The 20,590-nt window shown below is 42.7% G+C and overlaps 1 protein-coding gene across 1 annotated transcript in view; it reads right to left on the bottom strand.

Annotated features, from left to right (window-relative positions):
* Positions 1-20,590, bottom strand: part of XPR1 (xenotropic and polytropic retrovirus receptor 1) — a 107,439-nt gene that overhangs the window by 22,444 nt on the left and 64,405 nt on the right. The window contains exons 8-11 of the mRNA XM_083621604.1: positions 17,837-18,024; positions 15,704-15,880; positions 13,034-13,199; positions 12,386-12,580 (exon numbers count right to left, since the gene is read on the bottom strand). Coding sequence (XP_083477730.1) covers positions 12,386-12,580; positions 13,034-13,199; positions 15,704-15,880; positions 17,837-18,024 — 726 coding nt within the window. The remainder of the gene's footprint in view (positions 1-12,385; positions 12,581-13,033; positions 13,200-15,703; positions 15,881-17,836; positions 18,025-20,590) is intronic.

Raw genomic sequence — 20,590 nt, 5'->3', positions numbered from 1 at the left:
GAACAGAGCTACGTGTACCAAGCACCCTGCCCTTGGCTAACCTCTCAAGTGCTGAAGAAAGATCCGATTGCTAGTCCGACTGACTTCTGTGCACAGAACATGGAAAAGCACCACCTCTTCCTTTTGTCTCAGGCAGCAAAAGATCTTGGGCTCACTCCTGAGAAGGAAGGATCATTTAATACTTGTTATACAGTGGATACTGTATAACGCGGGTGGCGCTGTGGGTTAAATCACAGAGCCTAGGACTTGCCGATCAGGTCGGCTGTTCGATTCCTGCGACGGGGTGAGCTCCCTTTGCTCGGTCCCTGCTCCTGCCAACCTAGCAGTTCCAAAGCACGTCAAAGTGCAAGTAGATAAATAGGTACTGCTCTGGCGGGAAGGTAAACGGCATTTCCGTGCGCTGCTCTGGTTCGCCAGAAGCGGCTCAGTCACGCTGGCCACATGACCCGGAAGCTGTACGCCGGCTCTCTCAGCCAGTAAAGCGAGATGAGCGTCGCAACCACAGAGTCGTCCACGACTGGACCTAATGGTCAGGGGTCCCTTTACCTTTATATACAGTGGTACCTCGGTTTATGAACTTAATCCGTTCCGGAAGTCAATTCTTAAACTGAAACCGTTCTTAAACAGAGGTGCGCTTTCCCTAATGAGGCCTCCCGCTGCCGGTGCCCTTCCACCGTTTGGATTCCATTCTTAGACCGAGGTAAAGTTCTCAAACCAAGACACTATTTCTGGTTTTGCGGAGTTTGTAAACCAAATCGTTCTTAAACCGGACTGTTCTTAAACCGAGGTATCACTGTACTTGCAGCTTGCCCTGCCTTGCAAGGAAGCTTACATATGGTTTACCTGGTTAGAGCAAGACCTGCTTAGCTTCAGGAGTAGAAGAGTACCTTCAGGCCATTTTCCATTGCCTGCTAGAAACATTCTACTTTAGACAAGCCTACCCAGAATGTTTAGAAAACGGATGCAAGTTTTAATCTGTTTTTAGTCTATTGTTATTTTAACTTTTTGAAAGTTTTAAATTATTGTTGTTTTGATAATTTTATTAACTTTTTTTGTAACCAGCTTTGAGGGGTTCAGATGCAATATGAAGCTAATTTTTTCTCATTTGCCTGGAAAAGTGGGAGCAATGAAGATAGCATGTTTCATCACCATGCTGAATCCTTAAAAACTACAATAAGCCAAATAGTCAGGCTCATCTTTACATGCAAATGTGGCCTTTGAGAAAGTCTTCTAACCCACAACTCCCAAAGAATAAGAGGGGGAAGGCTTGGCAGCCATGGACCTATGTCTTCAGTCAGAACTACCACTTCCTCAAAGAGGTTTGAGCAACAGCCAATCTCATCTTCCCCGAAAGCACTAAACCTTGCAGGAGCAGCAATGATGGAGGAAACATGCACCCTAACCTGGCTTGCAAGACTCTTGGAGCCTCGGCGTGCTTATTAAATATTTTCCTAAGCTTCCTGAGTCAGCAGGAAAATCTGTTGATCTTTGTGTGCACAAGATTTCATGGTGAAGGGCCTTTGGGCCCTTCATTCTCTTGGTGTGCTTGCTCACTCTTTAAATGGTTCTCTGTCTGTGTGCCACTTCCTCACTCCATGTGTGTGTTCTCCTGAGAGTTTATTATTATTATAGTATTCGCTCATGCTCTGCCATTTTCCTCTTCCCATCCCCGGCTTCTGCCTAATCCAGATGTTTTTGGCCTACAACTCCCATGATCCCTAGCTAACAGGACCAGGGGTCAGGGATGATGGGAATTGTAGTCCCAAAACATCTGGAGGGCCGAGTTTGCCTATGCCTGACCTAATCCTTTTCTTTCTGTTTAGCAGCTCTAGGTTGTTTTGAAGCAGCATCCACTCAGCCTCTTGTGAAATTCTGAATGGTTGAGGCTTCAGTAGCTGTCTCTGTCAGTAGGAGTCTCTGTCAGTAGGAGTCTCTGTGCCCCCCTTCATGTAAACTGCACATGTATCCGACCTCCTAGCAGAGTGTACAGTGGTACCTCGGGTTACAGACGCTTCAGGTTATAGTCGCTTCAGGTTACAGAGGCTTCAGGTTACACTCTGCTAACCCAGAAATAGTACCTCGGGTTAAGAACTTTGCTTCAGGATGAGAACAGAAATTGTGTAGCAGCGGCACAGCGGCAGCGGGAGGCCCCATTAGCTAAAGTGGTGCTTCAGGTTAAGAACAGTTTCAGGTTAAGTACGGACCTCCGGAATGAATTAAGTTCTTAACCCGAGGTACCACTGTACTTTAGAATTAATGAACGGAAGGGGGAGGAAATGGATTTTCCTAAGTTAGCCTTTTTCACAAGAAGGACAAATTCTCAATAATTATAAGCTGCTGCTGCTCCCCCCCCCCACCCCCAATATGATGATGAACAGGCACTCTGCTAGGAATGTAACAGTTACGTAGGTATCACATGTTTAAGCTAATTTACTAAAAGTCCTGAAGAAAAGAAAATGAAACATTTAATTTAAGCCATTATTTTAAGACGGGATTTGTGTCTGCACATCCAGCAGTTCTAAGCTCTTTGAGAATAATTTACTATGTTCATTAAGTGGCTTTAAGGTTTTTTCCCTTCCCCAATGTGTTTGATAAGGATTAAGCCTTTCCCCTCCTGAATTCCTAAGAACTGGAAACTCAGCACATTGGTCTTTCTGTTCACACCTTGTTCACATGTACTGTCAAGTCTTCACAGGGTCCATTGGCAGACCCTATTAAGCAACATAAACAGCATTTATCAGACTTTGCTACCTTTGCAGCTATTAAAATTCAGCTGTCCTGAGTTGTAAGGCCACTGAAAATAATTTCATTGCACGGAGGCAGAAATTACGCCTCGCTCCATCGGGCACCTGTCATAATTAAGTACTCAATTAGTAAGCTTTTGGTATTCCAAAAAGATTCACACAGCCATGTTATCATGTGATTATTTTCAATTAACTGGCTACCTGGATTTCTTCCATTTTCGTTGCCTTTCTATCACACACAGACAGGACCTCTGCAAAGTTTAACCATCATGTGAATAGGTTGTAAGATATATTAAAAATATTACTATCCCTCAACCATCAGAATTTGGTGGAGCATGTCAATCGAACCTTTAGTTTGGTGGTGTTTATTTTGGTCCAAAATGAGTCATCTATCACCCATGACTTGATTGTGGATGAGGGGGTTGGCTTGGCAAGCATTTTTTGACTCAGCTCTACTCACCTGGGTACTCAAGCAAGCACCAATCCAGAGCAGTAGCCATTTAGCAGAGCTCTTCCAAGTAGTGAGAAAACTAGTAACTTCAAGCCAGAAGGAGGGTTCATTTTGAACCATCAGTCGTAGCCTGCCACGACAAGCCTGCAAGGTACTTCAACCACCCAAATTTGAAGGAATTTGAAGCTATTGTTAGGATTCATCTGGACATATTCCGAGCAATGTCTGTTCCTGTTTCAATTGTAGCCTAATCATATGGACAAGCTATTGAAGGGGCTCAGCTGATCACCAAACTTCTTGCCCACCAGGCTCACAGAAGGAAGCCAGAGAAGGTTACCTGGAGGGGTTCATGCCCCAATGTCCCCCCCTCCTGTTAAAGAGGCAGTGGTTCGCCTTCTCCTTAAGAAGGCCTCCCTGGACCAGGAATTGTTGAAGAACTATTATGCAACTGTTAATATTTCCACCTTAGGCCAGGTGTTCAAGAGAGTGTTCGCAGTTCAACTACAGGCATGCTCAGAATAAGTGAATTATCTGGAACTTTTCCATATGGGCTCAGGCCCAGATATAGCACTGAAACTGCCTTGGTTGACATGGCTGATGAACTTTGCATTGGAAGAGGGACAGTGGGGAGTGCTATTCTGTTGACCTCTCAGCAGCTTTTGATACTATGGACCTGGATTGGCTCTGTGGGTTGAGAGCTGGAGGTACTGCAGTGGATTTCCTACTGCCTTCCAGGTGACTTCTAGTGTGCAATGGGAAACTATTACTTTGCACCAGGAAAGTTAACTTGTGGTGTCCCATGAGGCCAATACTGTCCTCCATGCCGTTCCAATGTCTATATGAAACCATCAGGGGATGTGATCAGGGATTTTGGAGTGATGTATCGCTAAGCTGACGACACACAGCTCTATCTCTCCACACCATCTGAACCAGGAGAGGCTGTGCAGGTGCTAGACTGCTTCTTCAAGGTTGCAGTGGGTTGGGTGTGGGCTAATAAAGTGAAATTGAATCCAAACAAGATGGAAGTTATACCTGTCACAAGTTTTCAGGTCTGGGAAGTGAGTTAAGCAAACAGTCTGTGAGCACCTAGAAAGGAATGCTGTGATCACCAATAGTCAGCATGGATTTCTGAAAAATAAGTCATGTCAGACTAACCTGATCTTGTTTTTTGACAGAATTACAACCCTGGTAGATGAAGGGAACGCAGTAGATGTAGCCTACCTTGATTTCAGCAAGGCATTTGACAAGGTGCCCCATGATATTCTTGTAAAGAAGCTGGTAAAATGCGGTCTTGACTATGCTACCACTCAGTGGATTTGTAACTGGCTGACTGACCGAACCCAAAGGGTGCTCATCAATGGTTCCTCTTCATCCTGGAGAAGAGTGACTAGTGGGGTGCCACAGGGTTCTGTCTTGGGCCCAGTCTTATTCAACATCTTTATCAACGACTTGGATGATGGACTCAAGGGCATCCTGATCAAATTTGCAGATGACACCAAACTGGGAGGGGTGGCTAACACCCCAGAGGACAGGATCACACTTCAAAACGACCTTGACAGATTAGAGAACTGGGCCAAAACAAACAAGATGAATTTTAACAGGGAGAAATGTAAAGTATTGCACTTGGCCAAAAAAAATGAAAGGCACAAATACAAGATGGGTGACACCTGGCTTGAGAGCAGTACATGTGAAAAGGATCTAGGAGTCTTGGTTGACCACAAACTTGACATGAGCCAACAGTGTGACGCGGCAGCTAAAAAAGCCAATGCAATTCTGGGCTGCATCAATAGGAGTATAGCATCTAGATCAAGGGAAGTAATAGTGCCACTGTATTCTGCTCTGGTCAGACCTCACCTGGAGTACTGTGTCCAGTTCTGGGCACCACAGTTCAAGAAGGACACTGACAAACTGGAACGGGTCCAGAGGAGGGCAACCAAAATGGTCAAAGGCCTGGAAACAATGCCTTATGAGGAACGGCTAAGGGAGCTGGGCATGTTTAGCCTGGAGAAGAGGAGGTTAAGGGGTGATATGATAGCCATGTTCAAATATATAAAAGGATGTCAGAGGAGGGAGAAAGGTTGTTTTCTGCTGCTCCAGAGAAGCGGACACGGAGCAATGGATCCAAACTACAAGAAAGAAGATTCCACCTAAACATTAGGAAGAACTTCCTGACAGTAAGAGCTCGATGGCCCTTGTGGTCTCTTCCAACTCTGTTTCTATGAGTACATAACCAATTCCAGATGGGATGCCATTTCCTTGGAGAGATCAGGTCCACAGCATGGGGGTGCTTCTTGATTCAGCACTGTTGCTTGAGGCACACATGTCTTCATTGGTTAGGAGTGCCTATTTCTGGCTCCCCATAGTTCACCAACTCTGGCTGTTACTGGATAGACGGCTTGGCTTCAGTGACTCACACCTAGTACAATTGTGCTGTGCTCTATATGGGGCTCCCCTTGAAGACTGTTTGGAAGCTTCAAGTGGTCCAGAATGCAGTAGTAGGCCAGGATGCTGATGGGCACTAATGGCTGGGCACACTGGCTGCCGGTATGAGTGAGTATGTATGTATGTATGTATGTATGTATGTATGTATGTATGTATTTAATAGCCCATAATACTCCCAGGGCAGGACCCAAGGCAGCCCACAGCAAAAATTAAAACAGATACAACTAAAAACACACAATAAATATTTTAAAAACTTTAAAAGCTTTTTATCTTTTAACTTTTTATATTTTGAAGTGTGGCTGTGAGGTTTTTTTTAAAATAAACTATCAAGTGGTATATAAATTTTACAAAATAAACAACATGTACTAATCTTCTTTCATGCGTTTGTATTGTGCAAATCTTTCATAAGTTACTCTGAGAGTCTCCTGAGGCTGTAAAGCAGAATATAAACATTCTGAATAAATATCAGACAGATCTCATGGGGGCGGGTGGGAATGGGTGCCTTAAAAAAAATTATTGGCTTGTAAGTAATTGGTTTGGATTCACTGTTGACTTGTGTGCACTAAGGGAATAACTCAGAAGAAATCGAATACTCCTCTGGCCCTGTTTATTATTGAGTAAATAACATGTGGGCAAATTATTTTTTCATTCAGGAACCCTGACAAGCTCCTGAGAGTCCCAGGTTCCTTCAGAACAGTTTGAAAGCCACTGCTTTCAAGGGTGCTAGTTTCCAAAGCACTGTTTAATTCTTCCAGTTAAGTTTGTATAATGATTCATAATTATTATAATAGATAAGGTGTTAAGAAAAGGCCACACAATTTAAGAGATGAAAAAGGTAATTCACTTATAGATGTTGTAATAGCGAACTTAATCAAGCTGTTTGGTTAAGAGATTTTCCCCATCTTAATTACTGTTGGTTGCTGGAACCCATTTAATGAAAAAAAATAGATGGTTATGAAACAGCCTGAAATAGATCTGGGATGATTTAGTATATTTTCAAGTTGCTGACATCTCACTTCTATTGTTTAGATCTTTTTAAAAATGTATCCAAGTCAAGGCAGTGGCTCAAATTTTCAGTTTGACTGGTTTTGGAATAAGCAGCTCATCTGTGCTTTAAAATAATTCAGAATTATTTGGCAACAGATTATGGGGGGGAAGCACCCACAAAACAATGAAAGCCCCATTTTCTCGTCCACACACATGCAGGACAGTGGCTTGTATTCAAAGTAAGCTGGCCCCTCAATGCAAAGGCTTTCTGCTTCTACAATGGGATTTCACCCTCCCCTCTTTCCCCTGGCCCTAAATCTGTTCTAGGTGGTCCTTCAACCCTTTGGAGCAGATATGGGAAGGGTGCAGGGGTGTGGGGAGGGGGGGAAGTCCCACTGTGCAAATGGAAGTTCTTGTGCAGACCAGACAAGGCAGTTGATTATCACCCAGTCAGTCAAACTTTCCCCCGCAGCCATATAGAGTAGACTTTGCTTCAAAAAATGTAAAAGGGAGCTATCCAGAATGCATACATTCCTTATTATTTATTTTAGAAGATAATCAACATATGCAGAAGGAAGTACAAAGCCAGTATAAAGTAGAAGCGATAGTAGAAATTTGTCCTCTTATATTAAATGTAATAATTATCTGCAGATGACAATTTAGCAACACATGTTACTAAGTCAGAAACTAGTACAGTCGTACCTTGTTTCTCGAACAGAATGATTTCCGGGAGTCTGTTCAACTCCCAGAACCATTCGAAAACCGAGGCATGGCTTCCAATTGGGAGCATCCTGCTGTGCCGAATGTTCGGCTTCCGAAAATTGCTCAAAAACCAGAACACTCACTTCTGGGTTTCAATTGTTCGGGAGCCGATTTGTTCGGGAGCCAAGGAGTTTGAGATCCAAGGTACTTGAGATACATAGACTTGGCGCGGTGGGAGGTAAAATGAATGATTTGTGTGGTTTCAGTTTGGTCAAATAAATGGTTTAGAGTTTGAAGCTGGATGGGGAATTTACAAGATAAATTTCTGTCTGACTTTAGGATTTCTAGCACTGCATATGTGCTTGCCTCTCTGCTTTCCTCCTCTTAGAAAGCTTCTGAGAAACTATTGAAAAAATCACAATAATTGAGGCTCCTGTGTAACGTTCCGCAGCTCAGGATATTGGGGAATACAAACAAAACAACAACATCTAGTAGGATGCTATCCCTACAAGTAATGGTTTGAGAAGGATTCATATCCATTGACATTTTTTAGTTACAAGGCTGAATGAGAAGGGAGCACACTACAACCTTGGCTGTCGATTTTGAAGGGTAAATGTTTTATCAGAAGCAACAAGTTTCAAGAAAAGAACTGCTAATATCCCACACAACGAATTATCTCCCCTTGCGCTCATATGGGTAAAACTTTCCAGTATCCCAGGCTAAACGCATGATATGCAGCAAGTCCTACTAATTTCAGTCACAATTACACGCGTAAATGTGCTTGGATGGCTGCCATAGATAATGCGGCTTAAGTGCTTGATGTGGCTGTTCAAAACTCTGTCCCAAAGGAGTCTAGCTAATCTATATAAATATGTGCGTGAGAATCAGACTCTGGGAAAAAGCCAGAAATTTCCTTGACTGCAACAATCAATGAAGGAAAACAATTCCACCAGAACAGCTGTAACATGTTCAGCGGCTCCTACACAAAGAGATGATGGCAGCCAACAGCAACCTGACCTTCCATAAAGAGGATTATTGGTTTCTAGGCTGGTGGCTCGGAGCCCCCCTCCCCCTCCCCCCTGAAGCTAGCAACTGCATATAAGAGCGTAATGGGGTGGGAGGCCTTTGAAAAAATAATGAACATACTTCTGTCGCCATGGCAACCATTACAGGCCTGTTCTTTTGCACAATTCGAGCAGTAAGCAACAAGGTCCCCTCCCCGGGTTTTCACACTAACGCCCCTTTAGAAGCACATCCATTCTTAATGGCAAAGGGCTGACTTCCCAATTTCACATCACCTTCCATTTCTCCCTATTATACCACACTGACGACCTGGGGTGCTTCCCTCTATCGGTACTACCGTGGTATTTCACTACCAGCTCTGAACTAGGCTATTGTTCTTGTTGTTTAGTTGTTTAGTCGTGTCCGACTCTTCATGACCCCATGGACCAGAGCACGCCAGGCGCTCCTATCTTCCACTGCCTCACACAGTTTGGTCAAACTCATGCTGGTAGCTTTGGGAACACTATCCAACCATCTCGTCCTCTGTCGTCCCCTTCTCCTTGTGCCCTCAATCTTTCCCAACATCAGGGTCTTTTCCAGGGAGTCTTCTCTTCTCATGAGGTGAGAAGAGTCTTGGAGCCTCAGCTTCAGGATCTGTCCTTCCAGTGAGCACTCCGGGCTGATTTCCTTAAGAATGGATAGGTTTGATCATCTTGCAGTCCATGGGACTCTCAAGAGTCTCCTCCAGCACCATAATTCAAAAGCATCAATTCTTCAACTAGGCTATTAGTTTCTGGCTAATCAGGCTAAAGAAACACAGAGATGAACGCAGCTCAAAAGGCACACGTTATAATGGAGCTTTCAATTACAATAAAATAAGCTAAAGATGCTCTATTATTGAAATGATTCCTCTTAATCAGAGAGATCTCCCAACTTATGAGACCACTTGAGGGAAATGTGTTTTGTTTTTGAGTCCTGATATGTTTTGACCCGCTGAAGACAAATCTATCTATACTTAAGGAATCCAACATTGAAGCCTAAAGTCAAGATTGGCAGTCAATATGACCAAAAACATCGCCTTATCAGCATAACTAAGCTGTTCAAGTTGCAGCTTAACCAATTTAGATGAAATTTATTTCAGGCAAATATTAGACCTAACATTTATCCCAAAGCTTTTGAGAGGCCTAAGTTGGCAAACTATGAAACGGCAGCCAACTGAGTATTTTTTCAGGCAGCAATGCAAAATCTGTACAAAAATACATTGTGAAACCGTGTCAGTCACAGAATATTAAATGCCACATAGTTTGTTGTATAAACCGGTCTTCTGTGACACTGCAGTGCTAAGAAAATAGAAATTTAAACATCCAAAATGATAAGAAAGAGTGTATGGTATAGTAACCCAACCCAATTCCCTCAGTTGCTATGAGTTACTTGTCACTTATGTGGAGAGAGAGAGAGAGTTGGGAGCGAGGGGCTACTTTTGTGGCATGCAAGTAAGGAAGAGGGAGAAGCCATTCCGCACTGCAAATCTGTCCTGCTTCTAGTCAGCTTAGCTTGGGCATTTTTCTCTGCAGGAAAATCTCCTGTTTTGACTTCTTGACCACTCTTGTTGTGGTCCTTTTGTTAGTTTTTTTGCCTCTTTACCTGCTTATTTGTTTGTCATGTCGTTCCTGCCCCCTTTCCTTCCTCTGTTGAAATAAATACCGTATTTTTCGCTGTATAAGATGCACCAGACCACAAGACGCACCTACTTTTTGGAGGCAGAAAACAAGAAAAAAAATATTCTGAATCTCAGAAGCCAGAACAGCAAGAGGGATCGCTGTGCAGTGAAAGCAGCAATCCCTCTTGCTGTTCTGGCTTCTGGGATAGCTGCACAGCCTGCATTCGCTCCATAAGACGCACACAAATTTCCCCTTACTTTTTAGGAGGGAAAAGTGAGTCTTATAGAGCAAAAAATACGGTAATTATCTGGGTGCACACCCTAAAGAAATGTGCTGTGCACATGTATGAGTGGAAAAGACTGGGGGTTTTTTTAATTCTTAACTCCATAACCAAGGTTCTAGTGCTAAAGTCAAAACTCCCCCTTCCCCAGACAAGCCCTCCAGAAGACGACAGAACTGGTGCTGCAAATAGGAGATTGGGACTGTCAGAGGGCAGAAATAAAAGTGTGTGTGGCTGTGCTTGCTGTGTGTTTTATGTCTGTGGTAGGAGCCACCCCCTGCCTTAGGTGGCACAATTTGTTGTGCTGAACCTGAAGAGGATGAGGAGATTTAGAAGCTTACCGGAGGGCTATTTTAAAAAGTTGATATTCTGCAGCTCAAATTCTGCTTTTGCTGTACCTACAAGTGCGCAGATTACTCAAAACATGCACTTTTGCCTACATTGTGGATAAATCAGCATGTGTTTTAAAGGCAGTCTGAAATCTCTTGACTCATACGGGAGTTGAGGGGAAAAGAACAAAGACAAGCACTGTGACTGCCTAAAGCACAAGGAAGAAAAAGCCTTATTCTTCTGCAAGAACAGCAAAAGCAAATCACTGTGGTTTCCACGGAGATGTGGAAACATGTTGGTTCAGATACCTCAATCTGCAGATTAATGGCTTGGAAGCAATTGCCCATCATTCTGAGTAAAAATTACACCTGGAAGTCAAAAGGCACTGGGAACATTTCTCAACACTCATACGATTATGGTCACTTTTCAGTTTTATCCAGAACTGTCAACGCCCATCCTAAAAAGGTGGTTAATTACAAAAAATAGTCTTGAACCATTGTTATTTTTTTTCAATATCTCGCAGCTAAACCACTTTTGCTCACAGCAAAAACATCTGAGGGGAGAGATCTTTTTCTACCTTGATAGGAAATGTTTCGTAACAATCATTTTTTACCCTCACAAATTTTCCTAAATCTAGGAAATGGCAATGATGGTTTACAAGTTTCCCTGAGATGCTTAAGATGGTGTAGACTGCATAAATATAAATGCCATATAGGCTGCAATCCTAACCCTACTTTCCTGAGTGTGAATGCCATTGAATTCAACAGAATTACTTCTGGTATGATCTTAATTGTTAATGAGAAACAAATAATTCTCTTCTAGGGCCAACTTGCAGGTTTAACAGATTTAAAATTCATTTTATGATTCCTATTTTAAAGACATTTAACTGCATTTACTCATGTTCACCTGCTGCTACCCTCACCTCTTCCCTCCCTTAGTTTCTCCGTTGTTAAAACTTTGATCGCAAACTTCTTGGGAGTATAGACTTATTAAGTGTCAGGGAACTGACATCGGAGCCAGAGGTGGAGGCAAGGCTCCCAAGCGATGCTGGAGAAGGGCCCAGCAGGGAGAGAGGGAGCTCATCGGCTGGGGAAGGAAATCAGCGTAACACCAGGGATAAAGGGGGGCAGATGGGGGAATCGGCGAGGGGGCTCCAGGACTCCTCGCCGGAGACCAGCGGGGAGAGCACGGGTCCTCCGCTGCCCACACCCACCCTGCGCAGAAGACTTCCGCGCAGGGAAAGTAGGCGTAGACTTGGCGTCAAAGAACTTCTTTGCTGGAAGAAGTTCAAGAAACGCCCACTGACGGATTCTGCTAGCGACTGAAACAGCCACGAAGTGAAGGGCTGTCCAGCCAGAAAAAGGTTTAACCAGGCAACCTAGCCAGGAGTGGCAGCAACTTACGCACGAGCAACCCCATATAACCATTACATTAAGCATCCGTAAAGTAACCACGGTCTTGTACAAATAGTAATTTGGGAAGAGAGAAATTGTAGTACTACGACTATACAGAAATAAATACAACTGTTTTAAACGGTGGGCATGAAGAACTAACTTGATTTTATTGAGCCATGCTCAAGTTTAAACACAGTCCATAGTGAAATGGGTGGGGGGATTGAAAGGCAAGTGAACTATTTCCCCAGAAGCTATGATTGAGTCTTAACCTGTATCCCCTGAATTCTCCTATGTGTCCCATAAATATACACTGCCAACCGTTCTGAGAAATAAGATGCTGGTATTTAAAGTAGAAGAATCAAACCGACCAGCTAAGGCTCTCAAACCAGTACCTTTATGAGTGCTGTAAAGGGCTGCAAATGTCACCATAAAGAAGGTTGTGGAGTATTTGCCAGCATTAACAAGGTGGGGAAAGGCCCGCTTGGTGTCACGGTATCGGCGCAGGCACTGGACGAATCTCAACCACGCAGGAATGCACTGGACAACTGCTCGCACTCCATAGGCATAGGTGTTGCAGATCTGACCAACTGCAAAAACAAAGACAAGCTTCTAAATGCAAGGCAAAATATGTCCTGTAGTTTCCTCTTGAAATTGTCTCATTTTACCAAAGGAAAGTAGCTTTGTGGTTCAAGCAATGGCCCAACATTATTAATCTAATGCTTCTCCAATGTAACGTGAAGTCATGGCATGGAAACTTAGCAAACAAATGAAGCAAACACACCACCAACAATTTGACCACACCACCACCCTGAACTGGACCTTAAAACCTAGCTTATCAGAAGCACTTTCCTATAAACTTTAAGTTCCTAATTAGTTGCTATAAACAAACACCATTCCCACACACCAAGTAAATATGTGGGGTTGTGTTTTTTTTTAACTGCATGCCAAATGCCTATATTTGTTATGGTTTTCCATTGAGCAAATAAGCCTAAATTTGCCTGCACATGGCCATTAATGAAGCTCCCTTCTTACTGACATACCTGGATCTGCCAGCAATGCATCATTGGCTGCCCACTGGAGCTCAAAGCTATAGAAACAAATCATGTATTCAAGGTCCATAAGTATCACAGCCAGACTATTAAGCTGGTCGGCCAGCCAGAAATCTGCAAAGCCCACCTTGTGGAAGGGGGCAGTGAACACCCGAAACTGCAAAAGAAAAAGAAAAAGTGTCATACACATTTAGTCACCACAAAACGTAGCTACAGAAAATGATAGCATGTTCTCTTCTATAGAAATGATCAACTTATCCAGCATTATAGGACAGATCTGTGGCAGTGTAACTATGTAAATCCTTTGTTTATTATATGTTCCTGATTGATAGAATCATTTGGCCATCATACAGTTTTTGGATAAATGCAGCTGTACAGTGTTGGCAATTGGTAATAAAATTGGTAATAACATCACATATTTTTTGTAAGGTGGGTGATGTAAATAGTGAAATATTGTTGAGTCTCCTGTCTACAAACATACCAAGTGTAGGAAACGTGTTCAGCATCAAGAAATGTTTGCTGTCTTCTTCACCCATGATGGCTGGAGGGAATTTGAACTAATAGTAAAAACAGATTTTTCTCCATCTCATCCCATTTCCCCCTCAAGGTCTGAAATCAGCTATGCGCCTCTCAAGCTAGACCATTTCATGCTCCATTTACCTTAGATTACAGCTCTTTCTGCCTGCTTAGTTATAACAACAAAACGCTAAAAGGGCAACATCAAGATTATCTAGTCTTGATGCTCAGTTGTACACAACACAAACAAGCAGGGGATACAGAACAATGCTTGCATTGTTGAAGATTCAGACATGTTCCAATCAATACCTTGTTGATTTCCTAACAAAAGACTAACACATTTGGCAAATGTGTAACCAGCAAGATCATCGTCTTTTAGATCCCTGCCACATTTGAGCTAACTAGTAACAACAATAGCACAGAACTCAAGTCAGCAAGTGCAAATTTTCATGAAAAACACCCATTTGTGTGCATGACACACTTATTGCAGGCTAAGGCTGTGTACAACCAATTGCCCACAACTTCTTAAAACAGCAGATCTGTGTTCTACCACAGGATGTGTTTGATATCCAGATTTTGGCTTACATTAACTCAGAATTCCACATTATGACCAAACAGTGTAAAGGTAAAGGTAAAGGGACCCCTGACCATTAGGTCCAGTGGCGGACGACTCTGGGGTTGCGGCACTCATCTCGCTTTATTGGCCAAGGGAGCCGGCGTACAGCTTCCGGGTCATGTGGCCTGCATGACTAAGCCGCTTCTGGCGAACCAGAGCAGTGCACGGAAACGCTGTTTACCTTCCTGCCGGAGCGGTACCTATTTATCTACTTGCACTTTGATGTGCTTTCAAACTGCTAGGTTGGCAGGAGCAGGGACAGAGCAATGGGAGCTCACCCCGTTGCAGGGATTTGAACCGCCGACCTTCTGATCGGCAAGTCCTAGGCTCTGCGGTTTAACCCACAGCACCACCCCTGTCCAAAACAGTGTAGCTTGAGCTTAATTTTAGCTAATGAACAAGGATAGTGGCATAAACTCAAGAGCTCCCTGCATTCAAACTGAACAGGAAACTCCAGTTTAATACACACCAGGATTTGGGTACTAAAGCTTGAGCACAGGAGGGGCAAGGGAAACGTGTGCACCCACAGCTTCATAAGCAATCATTTATGCATCTACAGGCAGTCATCTGAACATGGCTTAAGTATTAATTTGCACAGACAAAACCAGATTAGGCTGCTTTCTTTGCACAACTGCTTGGCAGTAAGAAACCACTGGAAAATTTAGGAAGGAGCTTCTGAATGAGGCTCTGTAAGAAGCTATTGGATATCTTTTGGTTCCGACACCTCTCGCAAATTCTCATGCCAATAGCATCAGGAGCAAATGCCTTGTCCCATTCTACTGGAAACGAGATGACGCAAGAGCATGAGTGGGCTAGGAACCGCTGGGCCCATAGCGGCTGCGAGACACAACAGTTGCTAAAGATCCCCCAAACCTCTAGGACACATAGAACATAGTAACATATACAAATAAGCTGAGAAATTAATTGCCACTGTTGTTACATGACCAAGGTTCAACCCTGCAGCTTCTGACCTGTGAAAACACGACAGAACAGTTCGGTTTTTATTACCAAGGCAAGAGTCTGCAAAGTGCAATTTCTTAACAGTCACTAGGATGTATGACTATAGGGCCATACAAGTGCAAACAGACACTTTAAATAATTTTAAAACTATCAAAATCGCCAGCATTTTCTACTGAAGAGTTTGTACAATATTCTTCATACAAGAACCTTTAACTTCAACCTGAAACTTTAATTAGCTCATACCTGGAATTACTACTTCAGTAATGACTGCAGAACTGTTATATCACAAAAGTTTTAATTTTTACTTGCAAAAGTGAATGTTATGGTATCAGCAGTGACTGCTATTCCAAGGGTATTGTGCCAACTTAACCTTTTGCTCATTTGCACATACATTTGCACATACAGTGAGACCCTCAATCATGTTTAACAAGCATTTTGTGCAAGTGCCCCTGTTCATAAGTAGGACAGGTGACTCTTGCCACACATGAACAACAGCACTGAGTCACTGCTGTTTTTACAGTGGAAAAGCAAGGTGTTATTTTATGGGTTTTGAGCGTGTCTCAGCTTACCAAGAGTTTGAGCAGCCAAAAACGGGATTTGTAGTAGAAGGTTTTGGTAGGGTTTATGAGAAACAACAACATAAATCCATACAATATAAGTGGGTTTGCCTGCATAGGAACATAGGGGTGACCATATATACATGCCAGCAGACTCAGGCACCACAATGTTCCAAGAAATCCAGCAACCTAGGCAGATGAAATAAAAACACAAACAATTCATTTGTAAAACAGCAATATATTCTCAATTCTGGACTATTTGTTCTGCAGTATATTTTCATAAAGGTGAAGATTCCAGATAGTTATAACCCACAGAAAAAAACATGGTTTTTTAAAAAAATGTACACAACTCACTTTATCAAACTTAAGTTACCTGACTAGTTAAACTACACAAAGTGTATTATATATAACTTTTAAATCACATGAAATTATGTTTTGTACACATGTAAGATTTAGATATATAAATGCCTTATTTTTATTCAAATAATAATTACCAGTAGAAATATTGCTAGACATGGAGCTGCAAGGTGCTGCTAAGCATAGCCCCATTTTTGCCACTTGGGAAAATAGAAAACAAACAAGTAGAACCCATGACAGAATGTTTCACTGCAAGATTCTGGCTAGCTCATTCAATTCTCCCTCTCCAATGTTTTGAATTTTCTCCAACAGATGGCATTCCATACCCACTGAGTATGCTCAGTCCTCGCTGGACTGTTATTATAGGGGTTTTCGACCTTAGATACAAGTCTGCTGGTATCTCCTTCAAGTGTGTGAGTGGTGCCATCTTAGCTACACAAATAATGGCATTTGGAGAATCAAGCTCTCTGTTAGAGTATACCCGGCAATGTATCCCTGGTGTGCATGTTAACTGAGTCTGTAGCTGAGAGGGCTGAAAAAACAAAAGTTGGCATCAAAGGCACGAGACCCTAATCTTACTTTATGTGCATTTTCAGTTTCATGTTTTAATATTTAAAGGAGCTATCAGTCTGCATGCAAATCAGCAAAGCATGAAGCTCTGTATGCAACTGAGTGCTTGATTTGACCAGGAAGGAGGTGTGAGTGGGAAATTTCAGAAGCTTGACCTTTGTTGCAACCCAATAAGTATTATATGTTTTTGACTGGGAATTCAAACCAACACGGCTGATTGTCTGAGACTACAATGTAGGGCTGGCACTCAGCACAGACCTCCATCCAAAAATGGGGTATAAAAGCGAACTATACTGCAGGGGTTGTTACATTCAAGTTGGGCTACAACAGCAATTGATAATGCTACACGGTTGTTAACAAAAGAAGCAGCATGCTGGATCAGGCCAAGGCTAATTCAGCAACCTATTCTCGCAGCAGCCAACCTTGTCACAGTGAAATTCACCACACACTACCTTGAAAAAGCATGCTTGGGGTTTAAAAGCATTATCTCCTGATGCAGAAAAGAGACAATGGATTTCCTGCAGCCTCCTGCTGGATAATGTATTTTCTATTTGGATGGTAAAAGCTTTACAATTAGGGCAGTATCTGAAGAACTACAAGTTGTCTGCATTCATAATCAAGTTCAAGAATAATCTACCTACCCGTATTTTTCGCTCCATAGGGCGCACCTGACCATAGGGCGCATCTAGTTTTCAGAGGGGGAAATCAAGGGAAAAAATATGATTCCCCCCCCCCCCAGCTCTGGGAGCAGCGGACAGGCTGCACGCAGCCTGTGCGCTTCTCCCAGCCCTTCTCCCTGCTTTTGCGGGAGGTGGGGGAATTTCCTCGCCTCCCGCAGAAGCCGCACGCTCTTTAAAGGAGCTGCGCGGCTTCTACTGGCTTTTCTAGGAGGTGGGGGAAGGGACTGATGCGGCCAGTCAGTCCCTTCTCCCTCCTGGGGAAAAACTCGCAAGAGCCGCACGGAGCTTGGGGGCTTTTCCCGCCTGCCTCCCCCCTGCATTCGCTCCATAAGACGCACAAACATTTTCCCTTACTTTTTAGGAGGGAAAAAGTGCGTCCTATAGAGCGAAAAATACGGTAACTATATTCCTGACAAAGTGTCCTGTGAAAATTGACACTAGAAAGGTAATCTGTTTTGAAGATGATATATCAGGACGATCAAACATCAGCAACAATGCTGCTAATTAGGATGCTCCAACACCCTATTGTACTACTTACCTCAAAGAGATGTTGATGGGACAGATTACTGCGAGGGTTGAGCTCAAAGATGAGGACATGATTCACTCCAGCTTGCCTCCAGCCGTATGTGTTAATCCCAAGGAGAAAGAGGAATTCTATCAGGAGAAAGCCACCGCGATAGATTCTTATGAGTGGCCACACGTTCAATGCTTTCAGAAAAATTACACCTGTCAAGGAGAAGATTCAAATCAAACATGTGCAGAATGGACTGCTCATGGGAGACAGTCAATTTTCTGCTCCCTCGCAATAAAAAAACATACTCCTCATCTGGATTTAAAATATCAGTAAAAGGCTGTGCATGACACCACACAACCTAACCACTGATCAGAACCCACTGCCCAAATACTATGCCTAAAATTAGGACAGCTGAAATTTTGGGCCCAGAAAACCCACATTCTGGGATAAATTACCTTTAACGGGCATACCTGCAGAAACTTAAGCAAGTCGAAATTAACAGCTTTTGTCACACCAGACTTACAAAAGGAGGAAGCTGCAGAGAAGTTTGTACAAGGCTAAAAAGGGAGGCCATGGACAGATTTAGTTTAGAAAATAAAGAGGGATCTACTCAAGTCAGTAGTTCCTGTTTTAAATACTATAGTTGGTGAAGATTCCCAAGCAGCCTGGGCTCAAAATGTTCTTGATAAGGTCCGAGATGGACTCACTAGTAATGAGGCGTTTGCAAACAGTGCTCATCCCCAAATGCAGAACCTATACTAACACAGCAAGGTTGAGTGCATTTCTGGGGCTCATGACCCTTTCATCACAATGTATGTGGAAGGCAGGGCACAAAGTACAAGTGGAGTAGAGTTATGCAGAGGGCTACAACCAGTCAAAGAAGCAATTTGCTAACTGGAGGAAGGCACTTTTAAAAGGAGCGGCATGCCCTGGCCTATGTAGGAAGCTTCATTATCCTGATTGGGTCTGCTTTTCCCTGCTTCATTTGCTCCTATGTACTGTGAACGCTTGCATATGTAAATGGGCCCCCACAGATAATCTCTTTTCCTGCACCTTCAGCCACTAATCTTTGCTTCCCCTCCTCCTTTCCCCTTCTCTTTATTGCTTTTTGAGCTTCTGTAAAACCCTCTTTATTTTCTTCCATTTCCCTTTAAAAAAAGAAGAAAAATGCATGAGTGAGAGGGCTTCTAATAAACTGAATTAATTTAGCGTGATTTAGATTTCTCATGGCCGGCATCAGTTGTTCCTTGAAGCACTTTAATGTTATCTCTTCAGTTGTAAAATTTAAAACAGCAGTGAAAAAAATTGTTCATCTGATGTTGAGATCTACCATGCCAAGCAGTATAAAGGATGAGTTCTTGAGAGACAAATGAACATTATTCCAGACATCAAAAGGATGAAGAGGTAAGAACTGATCAGAATGCTAAATACGAGCACAGTAAGCATGGTAGCAATTATCAAATATTAAGTACAAAAAGAATTCAGCACACTTTAGACTCTTATAAAGAGATTCTCTGGCACACAGTTACAAACTGCCACAATCTTTTCTAGAAAGTTGAAAAGCCCTATTTTACACCTAAATTGATTCCGCACCCCCACCTCAGAAGGGCAAATGAAGAACTAAATCAAACAGAAGCTACATAAGATGATACTCTAGAGCCTTTTCAACAAATTAAAAATAAATTGACAGACCTAGATGACATCTGCCCAATAATTCTGAAAGAAAGCCCCATATGTAGACTTTCAAACAATGTTATGCGGTTACGCGAAAGTATTCTACATGTGATCAAAGGCACTATTTAAAAGTTAGTTAGCAATTCCAGAGTTGAGCCCTGGCATAGAAAAGTTCTTGAGCTTATTTCGGGTAAGCTCAAGTGAAAACCCTGCAGTCCCCAGATCCACCTTTAACTAGTAGACTGAAAGGGTTTTGGGGATGAGGGGAATATGGCAGTATATCACCCGGAACGACTGGTCTTTGCAATCAATGCCTGCTTTCTCACAGAAATTTTATGTGTAACTTTGAAATCATTTCTAGTATTAATGCTTGATTGTGAGGATTTTGCCACCACAAGCCTCATTTGGGATACAAGCCTGTCCCCTTTCTGAACGCTTAAAGTGTTCTTTCAAGTTTCAACTATGCAAATTAACACAAATAGACAGATGGTTCTAAATACATCCAGAACTAACAAGAGCTACATGATATGAAAAGATCAATGAGCACATGTTTCACAAGGCCACTGACAAATATGCAAAGTGAAAATAGAAATTTTTGATTACAAAATACAGAGGAACAAGTATGAAATGGGGTATTGAATATATTGGATTAAATATATTGCTCTAGGCTCTATGCACATTAAAGTGCCTAAAAACCAGGAGGTACTATACAGAAAAACCTACAAGATGCATATTAGCATATTCAGTGAATCGTTTAGCTAGACATTTCAAGTCATGTTAAAATGGCACTGATGAAAATGTGATACTAGGCCCAATTTGCACAACATATGTGGAATAATGAGAATATTTTAACTTCAAGAATTTGATGAAAAGTACTCGAAGACAAGACTCCCTGGAAAAGACCCTGATGTTGGGAAAGATGGCGGGCACAAGGAGAAGGGGACGACAGAGGACGAGATGGTTGGATAGTGTCTTCGAAGCTACAAACATGAGTCTGACCAAACTGCGGGAGGCAGTGGAAGACAGAAGTGCCTGGCGTGCTCTGGTCCATGGGGTCACGAAGAGTCGGACACGACTAAACGACTAAACAACAACAACAACAAC

The sequence above is a fragment of the Podarcis filfolensis genome (genome assembly GCF_964270895.1).
Source record: "Podarcis filfolensis genome assembly, chromosome: 6".
Classification (NCBI taxonomy): Eukaryota; Metazoa; Chordata; class Lepidosauria; order Squamata; family Lacertidae; genus Podarcis; species Podarcis filfolensis.
This window is presented reverse-complemented; position numbering and strand designations above follow the sequence as displayed.